This window comes from Scophthalmus maximus, chromosome 6, assembly GCF_022379125.1.
Source record: "Scophthalmus maximus strain ysfricsl-2021 chromosome 6, ASM2237912v1, whole genome shotgun sequence".
NCBI lineage: Eukaryota > Metazoa > Chordata > Actinopteri > Pleuronectiformes > Scophthalmidae > Scophthalmus > Scophthalmus maximus.
The window spans coordinates 11,342,796-11,358,316 of record NC_061520.1 but is presented as its reverse complement, the minus strand read 5'-3'; the positions used below and the strand labels follow the sequence as shown (position 1 = coordinate 11,358,316).

Genomic DNA, 15,521 nt, shown 5'->3' with positions numbered 1-15,521 from the left:
TTTCATCCCTGCAAAACCTTACAGACAGCTCAGGGGGCCAACCGCGTTCATCATCCCGAAGCCGTTAGACCAATTGCACAGTGAAGGGGGAGGGAGCTTGCCGCACTGATCTCTGTTTGCAGCATCCCTGGAGCAGCCTCTGCTGTGTGAAATTCAAGAAAGGGCAAGACGGGGGTAGTAGATCCTCGGAGGCTATTGGAGAACAGGAAAGGGATCTCTTGCAGGCTGCAGGGGTCGGGTTACTTCAGTATGTGGAGTCCATCTTTGGAGAAAATGGCTCTTTTGTCAATGTAAACAGCCTGTGCAGTACCTGCATTGCTAAAGGGGGGAAGCAGAAGAGGAGGAGGAGGAGGGGCAGACACTGGAGGAAATGCTACCTCTTCCAATGAAAATTTCCCTTCTCTAGCCGGCCCCGGCGTGCTGCAGCTCACTTCCGAACTCATGCATGACACACGTTAAGGTACGTCTGCATCTCTAATCTGAGAGGACACATGTAGGACGACCCGGTCACGTTGGAAGGATTAGTAGCTCAGCTGTTTGTACAGGACAGCTGAGATACCGTCCATCTTGACTAAAAATAACATGCTATGTATCAGTTAAGAGCATAAACAGATTTGGATGAGCATGTAAATTGTTGCAGGCTCTATGCGTTACAGCGATTATTAACCTGACAACAGCAAATGACTGAATCCAGCCTTTGCTTTTCATTGGTTGTTTGCCTCAGCTTCACATGTTCCTCGTTAAGAGCATAAGCAGACAGGATGCACTAAGGGGAGAGGAAAGGATCATATGTCTATTTTCACTGCCTTCCTGTGTCACCGTATAGCCCTGCTTTAAAATAGAAAAGCATGCACATGTTGTTTTTTTCTCAAACTGTACATCTTCAGGAGAAACACTGTTCACTCTCATAGGATGTGTGCAGTACGTCTGTGTGGGGGCGGGAGGCACATGTACCGAGTCTTGGATGCAGCGGATATTTTTGGAGTCGCTCTGTTTGACTCTGTCGTTTGAACGCACCACCAACTACTTTTCCTCACAGTGCACGTTACAGTTTGCGTGGTTAGTATTCCTCTCCATTTTATCAAGTTTCCTCATGTGTCTCTGCTGCCCACATCCTGCCCAAAACAGCCACCACAAGCCAGTGGGCCATGGTTTGAATGAAATCGAGGTTGGGGTGTGTCAAAACTGAAATGTTTGATTTCTTTCACAAAGCTTTAAGCAAATCATCCCGGCACAGAGGCAAAAACAGAAAGGACATTTTAACATTTTTTCTAGATCATCTTTTCATTACACTGTTTTTCTTTTTTTGTGTTAGTTTAAGGTTTTATTCTCCAGATCAGACAGCCAAAGGTTCATGAATGGTTCCGCGGACCCCAGACCAGAGGGACGACCTCAATGTCGACCATGAGACACACTAGTGACTGAGCGACATAACGTCCACGAAATTCATCCCACAGTTGGGACAGTTACACCTGAACATGGCTGTAACCGCAGCTAAGACAACCACGAGTTTTGTCTCCACATCTGCCAAGACCACCACAATCCCCTTCTTCTCAATGGACACGAGCACCAGAGACAATATCAGCTCCAGGGCAACATTAATGACTGTTACCATAACAACAAACGAGACCAGCTTCAACGCCACCACGTTTCCGGAAGTGCTGATCGAGGGCTCTGGAATGGGAATGGTTCTTGTGCCCTTTGGCATCATCACCGTCATTGGCTTAGCAGTGGCAATAGTAAGGAATAAATTAAATATTTCATTTTAATCTCCCATTATTATAAGTTTCCTTTTTTCATTATTTTTAACACTACTTCTTTCTCTTTCTGATTATATCTTGTCTCTCTACATTCTAGATGCTGTATATCCGGAAAAGGAAGCGGTAAGATTATATTATTTGCTGATCCATCAACGAGGCAAGGCAGGCAACCATGGTGCCAAAATTCACTGCGTGTCAATTTCGATCATTTAATCACAGTATTATCGCCTTTGCTATGAGATTATCTTTCCTTGTTGTTACCATTTTGTGACCAAGTCTTGTAGCGGAGTCCCATGTCAAAATTTAATTTAAATCTTTAATGTTTTCCTTTATTTTGTGTCCACATGGCTCCATATTCCTAAACCAATTCAAATTTCAAGCATTGCTCCCTTATACAGATACTGTTAATAGGAAACAGCAGGCTACATATGCACAGAGGGCAGTAGACTAGAGGTTACCCAAAATTACATTTTGGATCATTTTTACTCTCGACGTTATCTTCTAACTTAGCTGCGACTTGGTCCTCACCTGAAATCTCTGGTCATGCAGGCTGGAGAAGCTGAGGCACCAGCTCATGCCCATGTACAACTTTGACCCGGCTGAAGAACAAGATGACCTGTTGGAACAAGAACTACTGGACCACGGTCGGGAAGGCAGCCTCACAGGTCCCAATGCCAAGGTAGGCCAGAAAGTGTTTGGGTTAACATTTTTCTTATTTATATACATGACGTGAATCCTTTATCTCTAAGAGCTCCCATTCACAAATTTTAATATTCCTAAATAGACACGAATGTAAAACTGTGAGCAGAGTCATAGAGTCCTTGTCTCCCTCATCACCGCTAACACACCAAAGTGTGATGTTATATATTTTTCTAATCATTTCTGTGCCCAAGCTGGACACTTTGCAATGCTTCTTGTGGCAGTTTTGACTTTGATGTGTTAGATGTATTTAATAATGTTTGTATGTTTATTTTACATTTTTATTTTGATGAACCTTTTAAATTTTTCCGGATTATTCTATTTAGGTATATTAATGCTTCATTTAAGTAATTTACACTGTCGAAAATAGTTTTGTTCTTGTATGTTCTGTTTTTTTTGTCATAATTGATCTTTTTTGTTCACCTTGTTTTCTTTAAAGTTTTGACTATGGCATTACAGTAAAAGGCGAACATGGTAAAGTATAACCCGAGTGTCTTTTGAACCATCTCTAAACCTCTTTTTTTCCTCACAATCCCCATTCTCATTAAGGCTATCATCACTTCTGTATCTCAAACCAAAAACTTGTAGCTTATATAGACAATATCATTTTCTAATCTGTCTTTAAGTCAAATCTCACAGTGGACATACACCAGCACCCTGAAAATCATTACCCTTGAATTTACATCAGTCTTTTCTTTCACATCTTTTCCTTTGTGATCCCTCAACTAAACACATCAAACATTCAGATGCCACATGTATGAACAGCAAATAAGTACAAAACGTTGTTATTAAAAAAGAAATCAAATGTCATAGGCCACTATTACACTAGTACACTAGTACTGAAGAAAAAAAACCCCATTTAAGTTCAGTTTTATTTTATTTATTTGAGTGTGAAAATTCATTTTGACAGGAAGGTCACAGTCCACTCACAAGCTTCTGCCAAAGCTTTTAAACTGTATCTCACATGTGATGACAACTGAACCTAATCCATTACAAGACACCAAACTCAATGATGAGAACCATGAAGTGGTTAAAAGGTCTGGAAAAAACCTCAGAGTGGATCTTAAGAGTTAAGATTCTTTTATTGTCAAACCCTATTTCTGACATGCATTGCATAGTGAGACAGTGTGTCCAGCCGCACAATGATCGGTAATCAACGAATTTTAGCATCACGTTTATTTTTATACTTATACTTGAATTTATAAATATATCTAGCCACATAAAAATTCTACATGTATGCTAAACATATTGGAAAATTTTAAATATAAGTTGCACGTGCTGGGATAACAAGCTGTTAACAATGCTTTTTCTTTTTATCTAACAGTTAAAGGAGTCACCAAGTTATAATAACATCACTAAAGTTTATCTCTTATTTGTCCTGCTGCAGACTCTCACAACCTCCCAGGGGACCACACAAAGGCCCAGTCGTCTGGTCTTCACAGATGTAGCCAAAGCTCTCAACGCTTAACACTTCTCTTCCATTAGTTTATTTCAGTGTTCGGTGCCCACGAGCCTCACTGAGACATAGACTTGTCGCTCAGGAAGGAAACCAGGAGGGAAAACTGGACTGTTTTTTTGGGAACAACTGGAGCTGTGGTAAAGGTTTTTAATCACTGCAACTTTGTATGTGAAATGGCGGTGGTTTTAAAAGTACATTTTGGGTGCATGTATGTATGAAAGGGGGCACGAAGGGAAGCATCACATGTGATCTTGCACTGTTATCATTTGGCGCACAAAGGCATTGCGATGCACTTTTCTTAAAAATCTTGTTTTGTCACTGTTGTCGAAATGTTTGGTAGCTTTTCGGTGAAGTTCCTCAGAGCTTCGATATCTACTTCCATGTGTGAAATGAAAGGAGTGTAAATTTGTGCTTTTTTCTGATTTTGACAAGCTTGAACACTAGATGTGTCACCATGCCCGAGTGACCTGCCCCATTCATTCTGTTTTTCTTGAGTAATGAAGGACTGATTCTGTCTGTATGCATTAAAACTATTTAAGCCAATCTGGAAACAAAAAAAAGTGTACTGTTGTACAAATCTGTAAGAAAAGAGGTGGTAGGTGTGATATTTTATTGATAAGCGATAAAGAAGCAGAATAACATACATCACATGGTAAAGAATCATAACAAAATACATATCACAGGTTCGTGAGTTCAATTAAAGAAGTGGATGAGGGCACATCAATAATATCACTAGAAAAATGGTGTTAAGAGTAAGGCATGAAATAGGATTTCTCAAGTTACACTTCAACTTTTCAATAGTTGAAAATGGATCAAGTACTGTATGTAAATATATCACTTTCAGTAAGATCACATAAAAAAACGTTGTCCCCATATAGAGAGTAAATATCCAGACACAGCTTGCGTAAAATAACAAACATTGACTCAGCTGTAGTAGAAATTAAGAGGCACCCTTCAGGCTGACTTCCATTCACTTATGGTGACATGGATGTAGTGAGTTGAGATGAGTGGACTACGACAGCACTATAGTTTTGAGAGTTATTTCAAGATTTCATCCATGTCGCCCGAGGGTCTGATGGAAAATTTCAGATACAACTGATGAAAAGTTCCCTCAGATGACCCAGGCTTGTTTGTTTTCAGAGGTAGTCCAGAGGGCACAAAAACACAACATTAAGTCAAAGCAGTTGAACGAGAAAAACATCTGTAAATGAACTAAGCTCTTCTGGCAGCAATTTAGTAAACAATGCTGAAATACATAAAATTATCGGGATACAACATATCATCAGTGATAACATAAGCACGTTTTTAGTGAATAAACACTTGATATACAGTATACAGTAAATGGTTGATATTCAAGTCATCTAATAAACAACTAGCAAGTGATATGTAGTCTATGGTGGTTTATGTGTCACAAAGGGCAGAATCTAATGAAGTTGAACGTTTTGCATTTGTCTTTCAGTTTACAGTAAGTGAAGAAACTCTTACCAATAAAGTCTCAAAAACATTTGATCAAAAACAGACTGGAGGCTGGAAACCTCTTTACCTTTGATTATTTTAAACAAAACCATTTGGTAATCTATGTAAAAAAACCCTCCAAAATACCAGTATTACTATATGACTAGTTGTTAAATGGCTAAATAAAGAATAAATGCTAAATTATTACTGATTCATTACAGATGAAATATACTAGTTTTTTGTAATTAGTCAACCTTAAAGCTTGGGTTTCCCAAATTACATTAAATGTTAACAGTTAAAATGTTACTCATCTAGTCATGCAGGTGGTTTTCTTTGTTCCCCAACACCATGAGCATGACAATACATTTCCATTGTGTCTAAGAGACAGATATCTTAAAACTTGACCAAATAAAACCCAAACTACCTGCTTGATTGGAAACTACTAGAGATTAGTGAGAAAATTACTGTGTTTTCATAATTTCGGGCGAGCTGACCTTTGAAAGCAAGACTGTAACTTTTGAAGGAGAAACCATAAATGAAAAGTTGAATTAATAAGACCAGTCAGCTATGGCAGCTGTTACTGTACCTTCTACTTGTGATACTGTTACATGATATTTTAAAATTTAGCATTAAACCAGTATTGTCTCATTGTGACCACAGCGGTTGTCGGTCAACAAAAGTTAGTCGTGCTTTTAATGGCCACATAAGAAAATAAGGTACAACTGGGGTCATTACAATACAAGATATTAATTAATTACCCAGAGTTCATTTGGCAATTTTCATACAACGTTACTCTTGTTTTCTTGTCGTTTTCCATAACTCGTGTATTTCAACACCGTGTGGTTATTTGCTGCCCTTCCTTACAAATCACATGAATTAAAAAGTGAGTGTCACATACAATTTTCAGTGTACGCATTTGAGAATACATGATGTAGTATCAGACCCAAAAACAAACAAACAAACAAGTATTTCATACAGAACTACACCCGAAAAAAGCAAGTATTTCATCAAGTTGTTGTAAACTATTGGCTGCATTTTATTTCCCAGGAGAACAAAACCAAGTCTCACATCATCTTTTAACAATTACCTTGTTTTTTTTTTTTTTACATAATTGACACTGATGCTGTTATCTGTACAATCCTCTACTGCAGTGTGATGTCTGTGTGTTTGTTTGTGAGTAGACGCCTGAAAACCCTTTGCCTGTCTGTTTGGTGTATCTGCACATGAACCTGTGTGTTTGTTTATTTTAAGTGTGTGTGTGTGTGTGTGTGTGTGTGTGTCACTGTTGAGAATGACTTTGTTGGAGATTTCCTGTCTTTTTGTGTTACTGAGGTAGAATGGGAGATTAAGAAACTGAGCGTAACTGAGGTTTAAATGAGGTCTTTGTATCAAGGCATACTGGTAATGTCAAACACAGATCAGAAATGCACAACAAACACAGCACAAAAATTATTACTGAGTAGACCGACAACATGTTCCTGAATAGTTTTGTACCTGAGGTTTCAATATGGTGTGTAAAAGCACTGTAATAGTGAAATCCTGAGTGTGGTAAAATGACTTGTCAACACTGTTGTTGACTAAAGTATGCATGAAAGGTTTATCTTAAATGAGATATCCATTTAAACCTTTGGGCATTTCTTCTTCTCAAACTAGCTGCTGGCTGGAAGGGAAAAATGCATTTCACTGAGGTTATTAAAAATCTGAATGCGTAAATGTAATCCAATGCAAGGAACACAAGACCTTTTTCTCCTCAAACGTCGGATATTTCATTTCGTAATAACACCTTTCACATCTACTTTCATTACGATAACTTCAGCGCACATGTTTATACTGTAACATTAAAAATGTCACGCCTTGCTCCCGCTTCATGTGAGGATTCATGACACTTCATTTAGAAAACACGTTTCCATAAAACGGATCAGTTTGGTTCCTCTTTTTCTTTTTCTTGACCCTCAGCCTGCGATCCTGTCCCCTCCACGCATGCACGCACGCACGCACGCACGCACACACACACAACGAAGGCTGAGGGGCTCAGGAAAGCAAGGCCTTCTTAAAGGAATAGTCCAACAATTTGGATAGTACGCTTAGGCTGCTTTCAGACATGTACTGAAGTCCGGACATTTCCTGAACTACTTCTTCGGAGAGGCTGTATGCGAGAACGCAAATGTCCACAAATGTTCCTGCTGCGTTCTTCACATGTGAAAGGCAAACTGCAGAAAAGGCCCAGACCCAAATTTGCGGACATTTTCCAGAATTCATGTCTGAATACAACTTGATTTTCCTGCAGAGCAACAGAGCGTATTTTTCAAAATGTGAAAACTATTGCTTTAAGACTAAGACATATAAAAAGCCCAATGCAATGATCAAATTCTTCATTGTTAAAACAGAAATGTTAACCAAGTGAACGGACTAATCCAGGGTTGAGTTTTCCATTTGAGACGAAACCACTGTCTGCAATGATTTTTTGTGTGTGTGTGTGTGTGTGTGTGTGTGTATATGTCTGTGTGTTCTTGAATCCTCATCACAGATAGGAGTCAGATTGTACCCCTGTTTGTTTGAGGGCAAACCTTGAGGTAGGTAGAGAGGTGCCCTATCTACTCCCCTTCCTCCTGTGCTGCTGGAACCTGAGATGACGAGGGCTGCGAGGGACCCTCCTCAGCCTCTTCTGAGGAGCTCTGGAACAGCAGGGGAGCAAAAGCAGTTGTTCTGTTATTGCCCGATCTCTTACAGTCCACTGACTCAATGTGCGCAAGGTGATGAATCAATACTAGAAAGAACACGCAAATGCAAAAACGTGTGTAAAAAATTTCATTGAGTGATTGCGTGCGGGGAAGTGGGTCCAGCTGTCAGACCTAGAAATGTGAGGAAGATGACGGTTATGTCAGGAAACCGAGAAGACAGAGGAAGAGAGCAGTTAGATCAGGTTTCCCCTCTCTACATTGACTCATTCTTCCCCTTCGCATGCGTGCGTCTGAGAAAGGGAGTCTGTCTCAACAGTTTCAGTTCTTGAAGCATCTTAACCTCTTTGACAAACTGCTCAGTGGGGAGGATGCGATAAGGCAGACGAGGGGCGTCAAGAGAACTGTCCCGCTTTGGTGATAAAAGTTGTGCAATATTTTGCGTTTGAGAAACGAACGAGACGGCTATAAAAAAGGACCAACGTTTCTGAGAAACTCGAGGTGTACATATACGCCAAAACTGGATGTCACAAAAGGATGTTTGGAGGTGTATCCGGGGAATTCAACAATGCTATCTGTGCATTTCCAAGAATTCGTCATGTCCTCATGAAGTCAGTTTACGTAAAAGCACAAGGGACACGAGGGTTGTTTGCTATTTACGGTGAATGTGCCAAAGCAACAGTTATGTGAGCCGTTTTACACAATATTTGTTTGATACAGTGTCAAAAGATGAGGTAATACATGCTAAACGAGTGGTGTGGAAAAACAAGGATAGAACAAAGAAACATGAGGTGTAAAAATGCAAGATACAAAATATAAATATATTAGTGTGGTTTTGTATGGTATGGTTTTGCATTTAGCTTTACTAGATTCTATAAGAAAAGACAAATATACGTACACACTCTCTCTCCTTGTGTTTCTCTGTACTCTCTCTACTATAAATGATAAAATAAGAAAAAATGATTCTGAAATAAATCCCATCCCCACGAAAGCTATGGTAAATGAAGGGTACAATAAATTCATTATATTGTTTTCGTTGAAAGTGTTTTGGAGACATTTGGCCCTACTTAATGCTCATTTTGGACTCCGTTTGTTTGTCATGCTGTGGAATTGTGACGCGTTACGGAGAGCTCTTTCCAGGACTTTGTCCATTTTGTTCGCTAAATATTAGAAACAGCTCTCAGTGTGACAAAGCATCATCTTCGGCTACATGTATCTATTAAACTGCCGCCTGGGTGTAAAGTGGTCCAATTGAAATCATGTCAGACCTGGTTTGTTGGCCGCAGCCTCACTTTCATGGGAAAACAAAGGGCTTTTGAGTTCACCTAAAATGTTGATGCTGAACATGAGACAAGCTTCATGACGTTCACCAACAGTTGAATGAGATCATCTCTGGAGATGAACACGACTACAAGTCGTACATGTAAAAAATGAGGCTGATATTAGTCAAAAGACGTGAATGTGACACAAAATGTGATTTCTGTCGATCTTAGGCTGCAAGACTCCACACTCAAAGCTCTCTAAGTGACTTCAGTCTGCTGTAACAGTAGCTTCTTCTTTGCAAAAAAAACAACCAAAAACCCCAAACCACTAAATGGTGAAAATGATTTGGCAAATCTGCAGTTGAGGAGCATTATATTGGAAAGCGTGTTCACACACATAGGACTGAATGATTTAGTGCTTCATGATTCTTTTATCATTTGACAAACCCAGATTATGAGCCAAATAATATTTAACGAGGAACGTGGCCCCTTATGTCAGAGAGCGCGACATAAAAATGTCTTAACCGTCACTTGAAAACACAGACCTGATTTCAGTCGTTTAAAATAAATCAAAGCAAAGTCATTTTTAGTGGATGAAACCTGTGGCTTACATCAAAACCAAACTGAACCACCCTAAAGATTTTCGTTTTCCTCACCTGCTGCTCTTCAGTTACTTCTTGAACCACTTTCTGAGGCTGTGGAGAGAGGCGGCAACACGAATGAAACATTAATGAAGGGCCGGACAGCTGCTGCATTGCACAAAAACATTGACTGCTTTGAACACATATGATATATTTACAGTTAACTCCATGATGTACAGTGTGGAAGTGTAAATGATTGCACCATACCCATTTCCTCGGTCGCCCACGCGGCCGTCTCTCCCCAACAGGCTCTACTTTCTGTGGAAGAACAGAAGAGTGGTTAAAGAGAGGTTCATATTTTTACAATCATATTAATATAACATATCTAATACTGACTAACAGTTTTCATTTGAAAACTCAATTTTTTCAGACTTTTAGGCCAGAATTCTGTCAGTCAGTGGGGCACATTTCTCATAGGAGCTACATAAAGTCTGTTCACGAGATTGTAGCATAACTTTAAAAAGCCATTTGTAAAAAAACTAAGATATCATTTTACAAGCACAAGTTAAATGTCTTGCGTGGTTAGCACTGTCCAGAACTGCAACAAAACTCCTCGGGTGATAAGATGGGGAACAAACGACTTTTCTCCATTTCAAATCATCCTCTGAAATATCAATATGTTCAGCGATATTCATACCTGGCAATTGAATAGGATCTTGTGCACGACTCTGCTTTTATGTAAATGAATCGCAAACTCACAGCCTGCGTTCGTGATTCTTAAACAACAGTAAAATATCAACCTTTATAAGTGCACATAATAATGGCATGTTTTGTTTTGTTTTTTATCCGCCTCCTCTGAGAAATGTTCATTGTTTCCAAACCCAAACTACGGATTCGTGTGACTTACAAGTGTAAATGCAGGCTCATATAGGAAGTCGTCACAGCTCTGCTGTAACAAGTTTAGCAAGTTCAGCTACTTGACATTAGCTCAAGAGTTCCCTCTGTGTCTCTCCCAACAAAACCAACTAATGACATAAGTCACTGTTCCACATGTACTGTACATGACAAGACCAGTTGATGACTCACAGGGTCATACTCTACATCTACATCATGCTACAAATGCAGAAGACGCTCCTGCCAATCATCCGGTTCGCATGGAAAGATGCTCAACAAGTTTTCCTCCAGAATCAGCAGGTTCCTCGAACATGAACTTTACAGGAGGTTCAAAGGTGCATCTTCATTAAATATATAATTACGAACTGAGCTCCTGTAAATCTCCTGTTGTGTTTTTTGTTCTTTTATAAAACCCTATGCACTCTTAGCAAATACACCAAAACATAAAAAAAATAAGGTAGAATTACTCCACTACTAGTTACAGAGCTGCATCCAAAATGTTTACTTGAGTTAAAGCACATACAGGAATTATAATGAACACAATTTATGTCAACTGTCAAAAGTCAAATATTCACCATACATAATGTCTCCTCTCAGTCTGAGATTGCCACACTATACACATATTTATGTATATATATATATCATTAATTGTTTTTTGGTTCAAGTCATATTAGTTGACAAGCTGTTAGATGCACTGAAAAGATAAACCTGTTAAGACCAAGTGATAGAGGTAATTTTGATTAAAGTTAGAAGTCACAGATATGTCAATACTCACTTATGATTATTTCTTTCCTATAATATTTTCTAATGTAATAAAATCAAAATTCTTGTGATTTAACAAAAAAATGTTTTTCAAAAGAAATGCAATGTAGATTGTGGTGCTATAACACTGACACATACAGTGCTGCTACAAATACAGAAATTCAAGTCAAAATAGGTATTTCATATCATAACTGGTCAGTCTCAACCTTCGGTGCAGTTCTGGGGCCTTTGTTCTTGCTGCCCTTCGGTCGTCCTCTCGGTCGCTTTGGAGTCGGGGGTCCAACAGGCTCCTGTAGAGTACAATTGGATGCGGAGCCATAACTAACTAGATGAAAACGATTGCAGAACCGTAAATTTACTGTTTAATAAAAATAAATGAATAAAAGATTTAAGGTCAAGGACAGAGCCGCTGAGATTCACTATTTCAAGACTCAAGTCCTACCTGCTGCTGTTTCCTCGGCCGACCCCTCCCCCTGCGCGGAGGTTCAGGAGGTGACTGGGCAGTGCTCGGCTGGGGAGACGGCTCTTTGGTCCCGCTGTTACTCATGCCTGCGTCTGTCCACCTGCTTTCAAGAGTGTGGGCATCAAAGCCTGGAGGAGCGGCCTCGAGGGCTTACGGTGGAGAAGACCTGAGAATCAGGAGCTGTGGGTGTGAGCAAAGGAAGAGTGGAAGAAAAACGACTATTTAGAAGAGGTTGGCGCGATCAGTTAAATCAGTTTTTAGATCAGTTTTGCACAATTACCACGGTGAGTTTTAATCAGTGCTCCATGTACAGGAACCACGCGGAACTCTTTTTTTTCTTCCAGGAGCAAGCGTGGGAACTGCTCATACATAAGCCTTGGCACCCGGCTGATCGGAAACACAGACAGGGGTCTGGCAAATGCAGGGAAACATGAGAGTGGTGTGCAGTGACTAAAAGTAGCACAGATATTCACAACTCAATCTCCCATCCAAAATCTGCATCTGTACTCTACGCTGGCTGTTCATCTGCCCTCAGCGAGGTATTTCTCAGAGCACGTGGTGGGTGTGCTGATGCTGCTTCATCTATTACAGTAAAACTGGTGCCACCGATACAGTAATCTAGTACACGCACACACAACAAAAGTGTGACTACATGCATCTTAATGTAAGAGTCTCCACAATATGACAAACTGTGGAGGAATCTGAGTTTGCATAAGTCAAATAGACATTAAAAATGAATCGCAGTTAAATTGCAACTATTCGGATTAATCAATGAATCGTTTGAACAAATTTAGTTCTCTGGTGCCGGCTTCTCACTTTTGAGGATTTGCTGCTTGATAGTAAACTGAATCTCTCCAGGTCTTGGACTGTTGGCCTCAGTAAACAAGTCATCTGAGGCCATCCTCTTGGACTTCAGGAAACTGCGCTAGACTTTTTTTCTTTTTGTAGACCAAGTGAATAATTGATTCATTTTTTACAGGATTAAAATGTCAGAAAATAGTGTGGAAAAAGTGCCCCACATGTCTCCAGGACAGAAACCAAAGAAATTCCATTTACTGTCGCCTGAGACAGAGACAGACACCAAGTCCTCTCAGACACATCTGGTGTGTTTGCTTGACAAATCACTGACACTACTAATAGACCATCCAACTAGTTGAAAATAGATGATTGGTGTTCTGTTGGTGGACTGACCAATTAATCAGTTAACAGTTTCAGCTTCAGGTGATCACAGGCCTGATCAATAACAAGTACCCAACTATAAAAAAAATCTTGTTGTGGTAACTTCTTAGATATATTTTGTTTCACTAAATCGGCGACCTGTTTCGTAGAGAAGCTGAAGCACGAAGCTCTTTCTGTGGCTCTCGTCCCGAGGTGGCCGATCACCATGACGCCTTATGGCTCCGGGAGGAATGTGCCAAAAACACCAATTCCCAACGCAGCCTATCAAATCGGCCGCGCCGAAGCAGGAAGTCGAGAGCAATTTGGGTGAAAAGGCGACGTGCTCGTTTACGATTGAAACGCCAAATGAGATGCACGACGTGCGTCGGACGCCCGCGAACTCTTCTCGGAGAAGCACAACAAGCGTCCCGCACCGCGCCGCACCGTCCCGCACCGCGCCGCCGCTCGGCTGCGGCCGCCAGGCAAGCACGGGACTGAATGTACTTTTTTTGCACATGGGCGGCAATTGCAACCATCAAAACACACTCTCGTACGGCCCGTCGAGGTGGTGCGTAAAGCGTCGCCGGAGCGAACCTTTGTGTCTGAGCCATCCACGCGTCGGGCTGGAGCAACTGGACACATGTGGAAGGAAAACACTCGAGGCCACCAAGAGGGTCTTTTTTTAAAAAGCGTAAGGTCGGCGCACGCACACACACACACACACACACACACACACACACACACTACATCCCCCTGCGTCCATCACTTGCGCAATCGGTCGCAAATGTGTTGGGGTTTTTTTGGAGCGAGAACAGGTCCGCCGACATGGATGAACCAGCGAGATCCGGGGGAACTTCACAAAGAGGGGGCAGAGAGCGAGGCACGCAGGTGCAAAAAAAGAGAAGCCTTTTCCTCTCAAACCTGCCTACCAGACACACACACACACACACACACATACGTCGGGGCTATAGGCTCCATGTTGAGGCTGAGTAATGCTCAGTGTCCGCGCAGGCAGCGCCGAACGCGGCACCACGACAGCGGAGGCTCGGTGAACTTACCTTGGCTCGGTTTGCAGTTTCACCTGGAAGTTCACACTCAGCTCACTTTGTGCTCCTGCACAACCACGAAAATCTTCGTATATCGACCGTCTCATTGGCTGGAATGAAAGGGCAATCTCTCTCTCTCTCTCTCTCTCTCTCTCCCTCTCTCTCGCTCTCTCTCTCCTTCCTCCTCTAATCGGAAATGTGTGTGTGTGTGTGTGTGATCCCCCCCAGACGTCCAGTCACGAATACCCCGGTTGCATTATAATGGGGGGTTGTAGCAGAGCAGTATGCATTGCATACTTTCTCTATTAAAGCATGTTTCAAGAAAGAAAGCGAGGGTAGGAGGGTTGAGACACAGGACCCCGCCCCGAAAAGAAAAAAAAAAAAAGAAAAGAAAAAAAAGGCAGCTCACCCACTTGAGAGAGAGGAAAAGAGAGAGGGGGAGAAGAGACGGGCATGAGACACAAGGGTCGAGAGTCTGGTTCCGGGGCTCCCAAAGTGGGGTCCGGGCCGGGGGGCTGGGAAGTTCCCCTCCACAGAAGCAGGAGCAGGAAAAAAAGTTCCGTTTGCTTGAGGAGGAACGATGGTGAGGACGGACTTGTTGTGAGCAGAGGTCTCTCTCTCTCTCTCTCTCTCTCTCTCTCTCTCTCTCCGCTGTTATCTCCCCACCTACAGTGGATAGGCAGAACAAAGGGCAGAAATATCAAATGGGGTTTCTAGGAACAAAGTCTGCGAAGCAGCAGTCAATTGTTTAAGTCTAGATCTGTTCATTCCGCACGCGTAAAGCGAGAGGCGGCGGAGAACAAACTGTGCGCAAACGGAGTTCATTTCATTTTCTGAACGTGAAATGTTTAATCATATAAACAATCTCAAGTGTTTCAATACTCCTTTATTTTCTCGAGTCATTCCCCGATCGGTTATTGTCATGAATCATTCTTATTTGAATGATTAATGACATTTAACAAATTGAATGATTGGAAATCATATCCTCTATTATGATTTTTTCAGAATAGAATATATATTATTCTTTTGTTCTGTCATTTACATTGAACGCACTTATTTATTCTTGTCTTTGTGATTTCCAAGCGGTAACCTTGTGAGTTTGCTCAAACTGGATAAATGCAGATGGAAATGTTTGAACCACGGTGAATACACATTCCAGGGACAGCTAATGCTGCACTGTTCTTGGAGTCATGTCAGGTGAGCATTGCTGGCATCGGACCAAGAAACATAAAGCTTAAAGGTACAAAGATGAAGCTCTTCATCTGAATGGATTTATGCAGTCAGTTTTTTTGTTGTTGATGTGA

General features: G+C 41.1%; 2 protein-coding genes across 6 annotated transcripts; one reads left to right on the top strand and one right to left on the bottom strand.

Annotated features, from left to right (window-relative positions):
- The first annotated feature begins 85 nt into the window (after positions 1-85).
- Positions 86-4,461, top strand: si:ch211-161c3.5 (uncharacterized protein C3orf18 homolog). 4 transcript variants are annotated; one of them, XM_035630494.2, is made up of 7 exons: positions 86-460; positions 912-1,059; positions 1,316-1,739; positions 1,858-1,883; positions 2,310-2,439; positions 2,899-2,933; positions 3,847-4,461. In XM_035630494.2, the coding sequence occupies exons 3-6, from the start codon at positions 1,479-1,481 to the stop codon at positions 2,902-2,904; spliced, it is 423 nt and encodes a 140-aa protein (XP_035486387.1). In that variant the 5' UTR covers positions 86-460; positions 912-1,059; positions 1,316-1,478; the 3' UTR covers positions 2,905-2,933; positions 3,847-4,461. The 4 variants fall into 4 exon arrangements, with proteins under 4 accessions (XP_035486387.1, XP_035486386.1, XP_035486384.1 ...); XM_035630493.2 differs by having other exon boundaries at positions 2,899-4,461; XM_035630491.2 differs by lacking the exon at positions 2,899-2,933 and having other exon boundaries at positions 88-460.
- Positions 4,462-6,385: 1,924 nt separating this feature from the next.
- si:ch211-161c3.6 (high mobility group AT-hook 2b) lies at positions 6,386-14,530 on the bottom strand. 2 transcript variants are annotated; one of them, XM_035630495.2, is made up of 6 exons: positions 14,230-14,530; positions 11,993-12,193; positions 11,757-11,840; positions 10,162-10,212; positions 9,970-10,008; positions 6,386-8,048 (listed from the first exon to the last, which is right to left on the bottom strand). In XM_035630495.2, the coding sequence occupies exons 2-6, from the start codon at positions 12,095-12,097 to the stop codon at positions 7,968-7,970; spliced, it is 360 nt and encodes a 119-aa protein (XP_035486388.1). In that variant the 5' UTR covers positions 12,098-12,193; positions 14,230-14,530; the 3' UTR covers positions 6,386-7,967. The 2 variants fall into 2 exon arrangements, with proteins under 2 accessions (XP_035486388.1, XP_035486390.1); XM_035630497.2 differs by lacking the exon at positions 14,230-14,530 and adding an exon at positions 12,294-12,436.
- Positions 14,531-15,521: the final 991 nt, after the last annotated feature.

What these genes read in the sequence shown, in the direction of transcription:
- si:ch211-161c3.5 (XM_035630492.2), top strand. Translation starts at nt 1,479, where the DNA reads ATGGCTGTAACCGCAGCTAAGACAACCACGAGTTTTGTCTCCACATCT. An exon ending in TTGGCTTAGCAGTGGCAATA is followed by an intron (nt 1,740 to 1,857) that starts GTAAGGAATAAA and finishes TCTACATTCTAG; the next exon opens with ATGCTGTATATCCGGAAAAG. An exon ending in TCACAGGTCCCAATGCCAAG is followed by an intron (nt 2,440 to 3,846) that starts GTAGGCCAGAAA and finishes GTCCTGCTGCAG; the next exon opens with ACTCTCACAACCTCCCAGGG.
- si:ch211-161c3.6 (XM_035630495.2), bottom strand. Translation starts at nt 12,097, where the DNA reads ATGAGTAACAGCGGGACCAAAGAGCCGTCTCCCCAGCCGAGCACTGCC. An exon ending in GTGGGCGACCGAGGAAATGG is followed by an intron (nt 10,009 to 10,161) that starts GTATGGTGCAAT and finishes CTCTCTCCACAG; the next exon opens with CCTCAGAAAGTGGTTCAAGA. An exon ending in AAGTAACTGAAGAGCAGCAG is followed by an intron (nt 8,049 to 9,969) that starts GTGAGGAAAACG and finishes CTGCTGTTCCAG; the next exon opens with AGCTCCTCAGAAGAGGCTGA.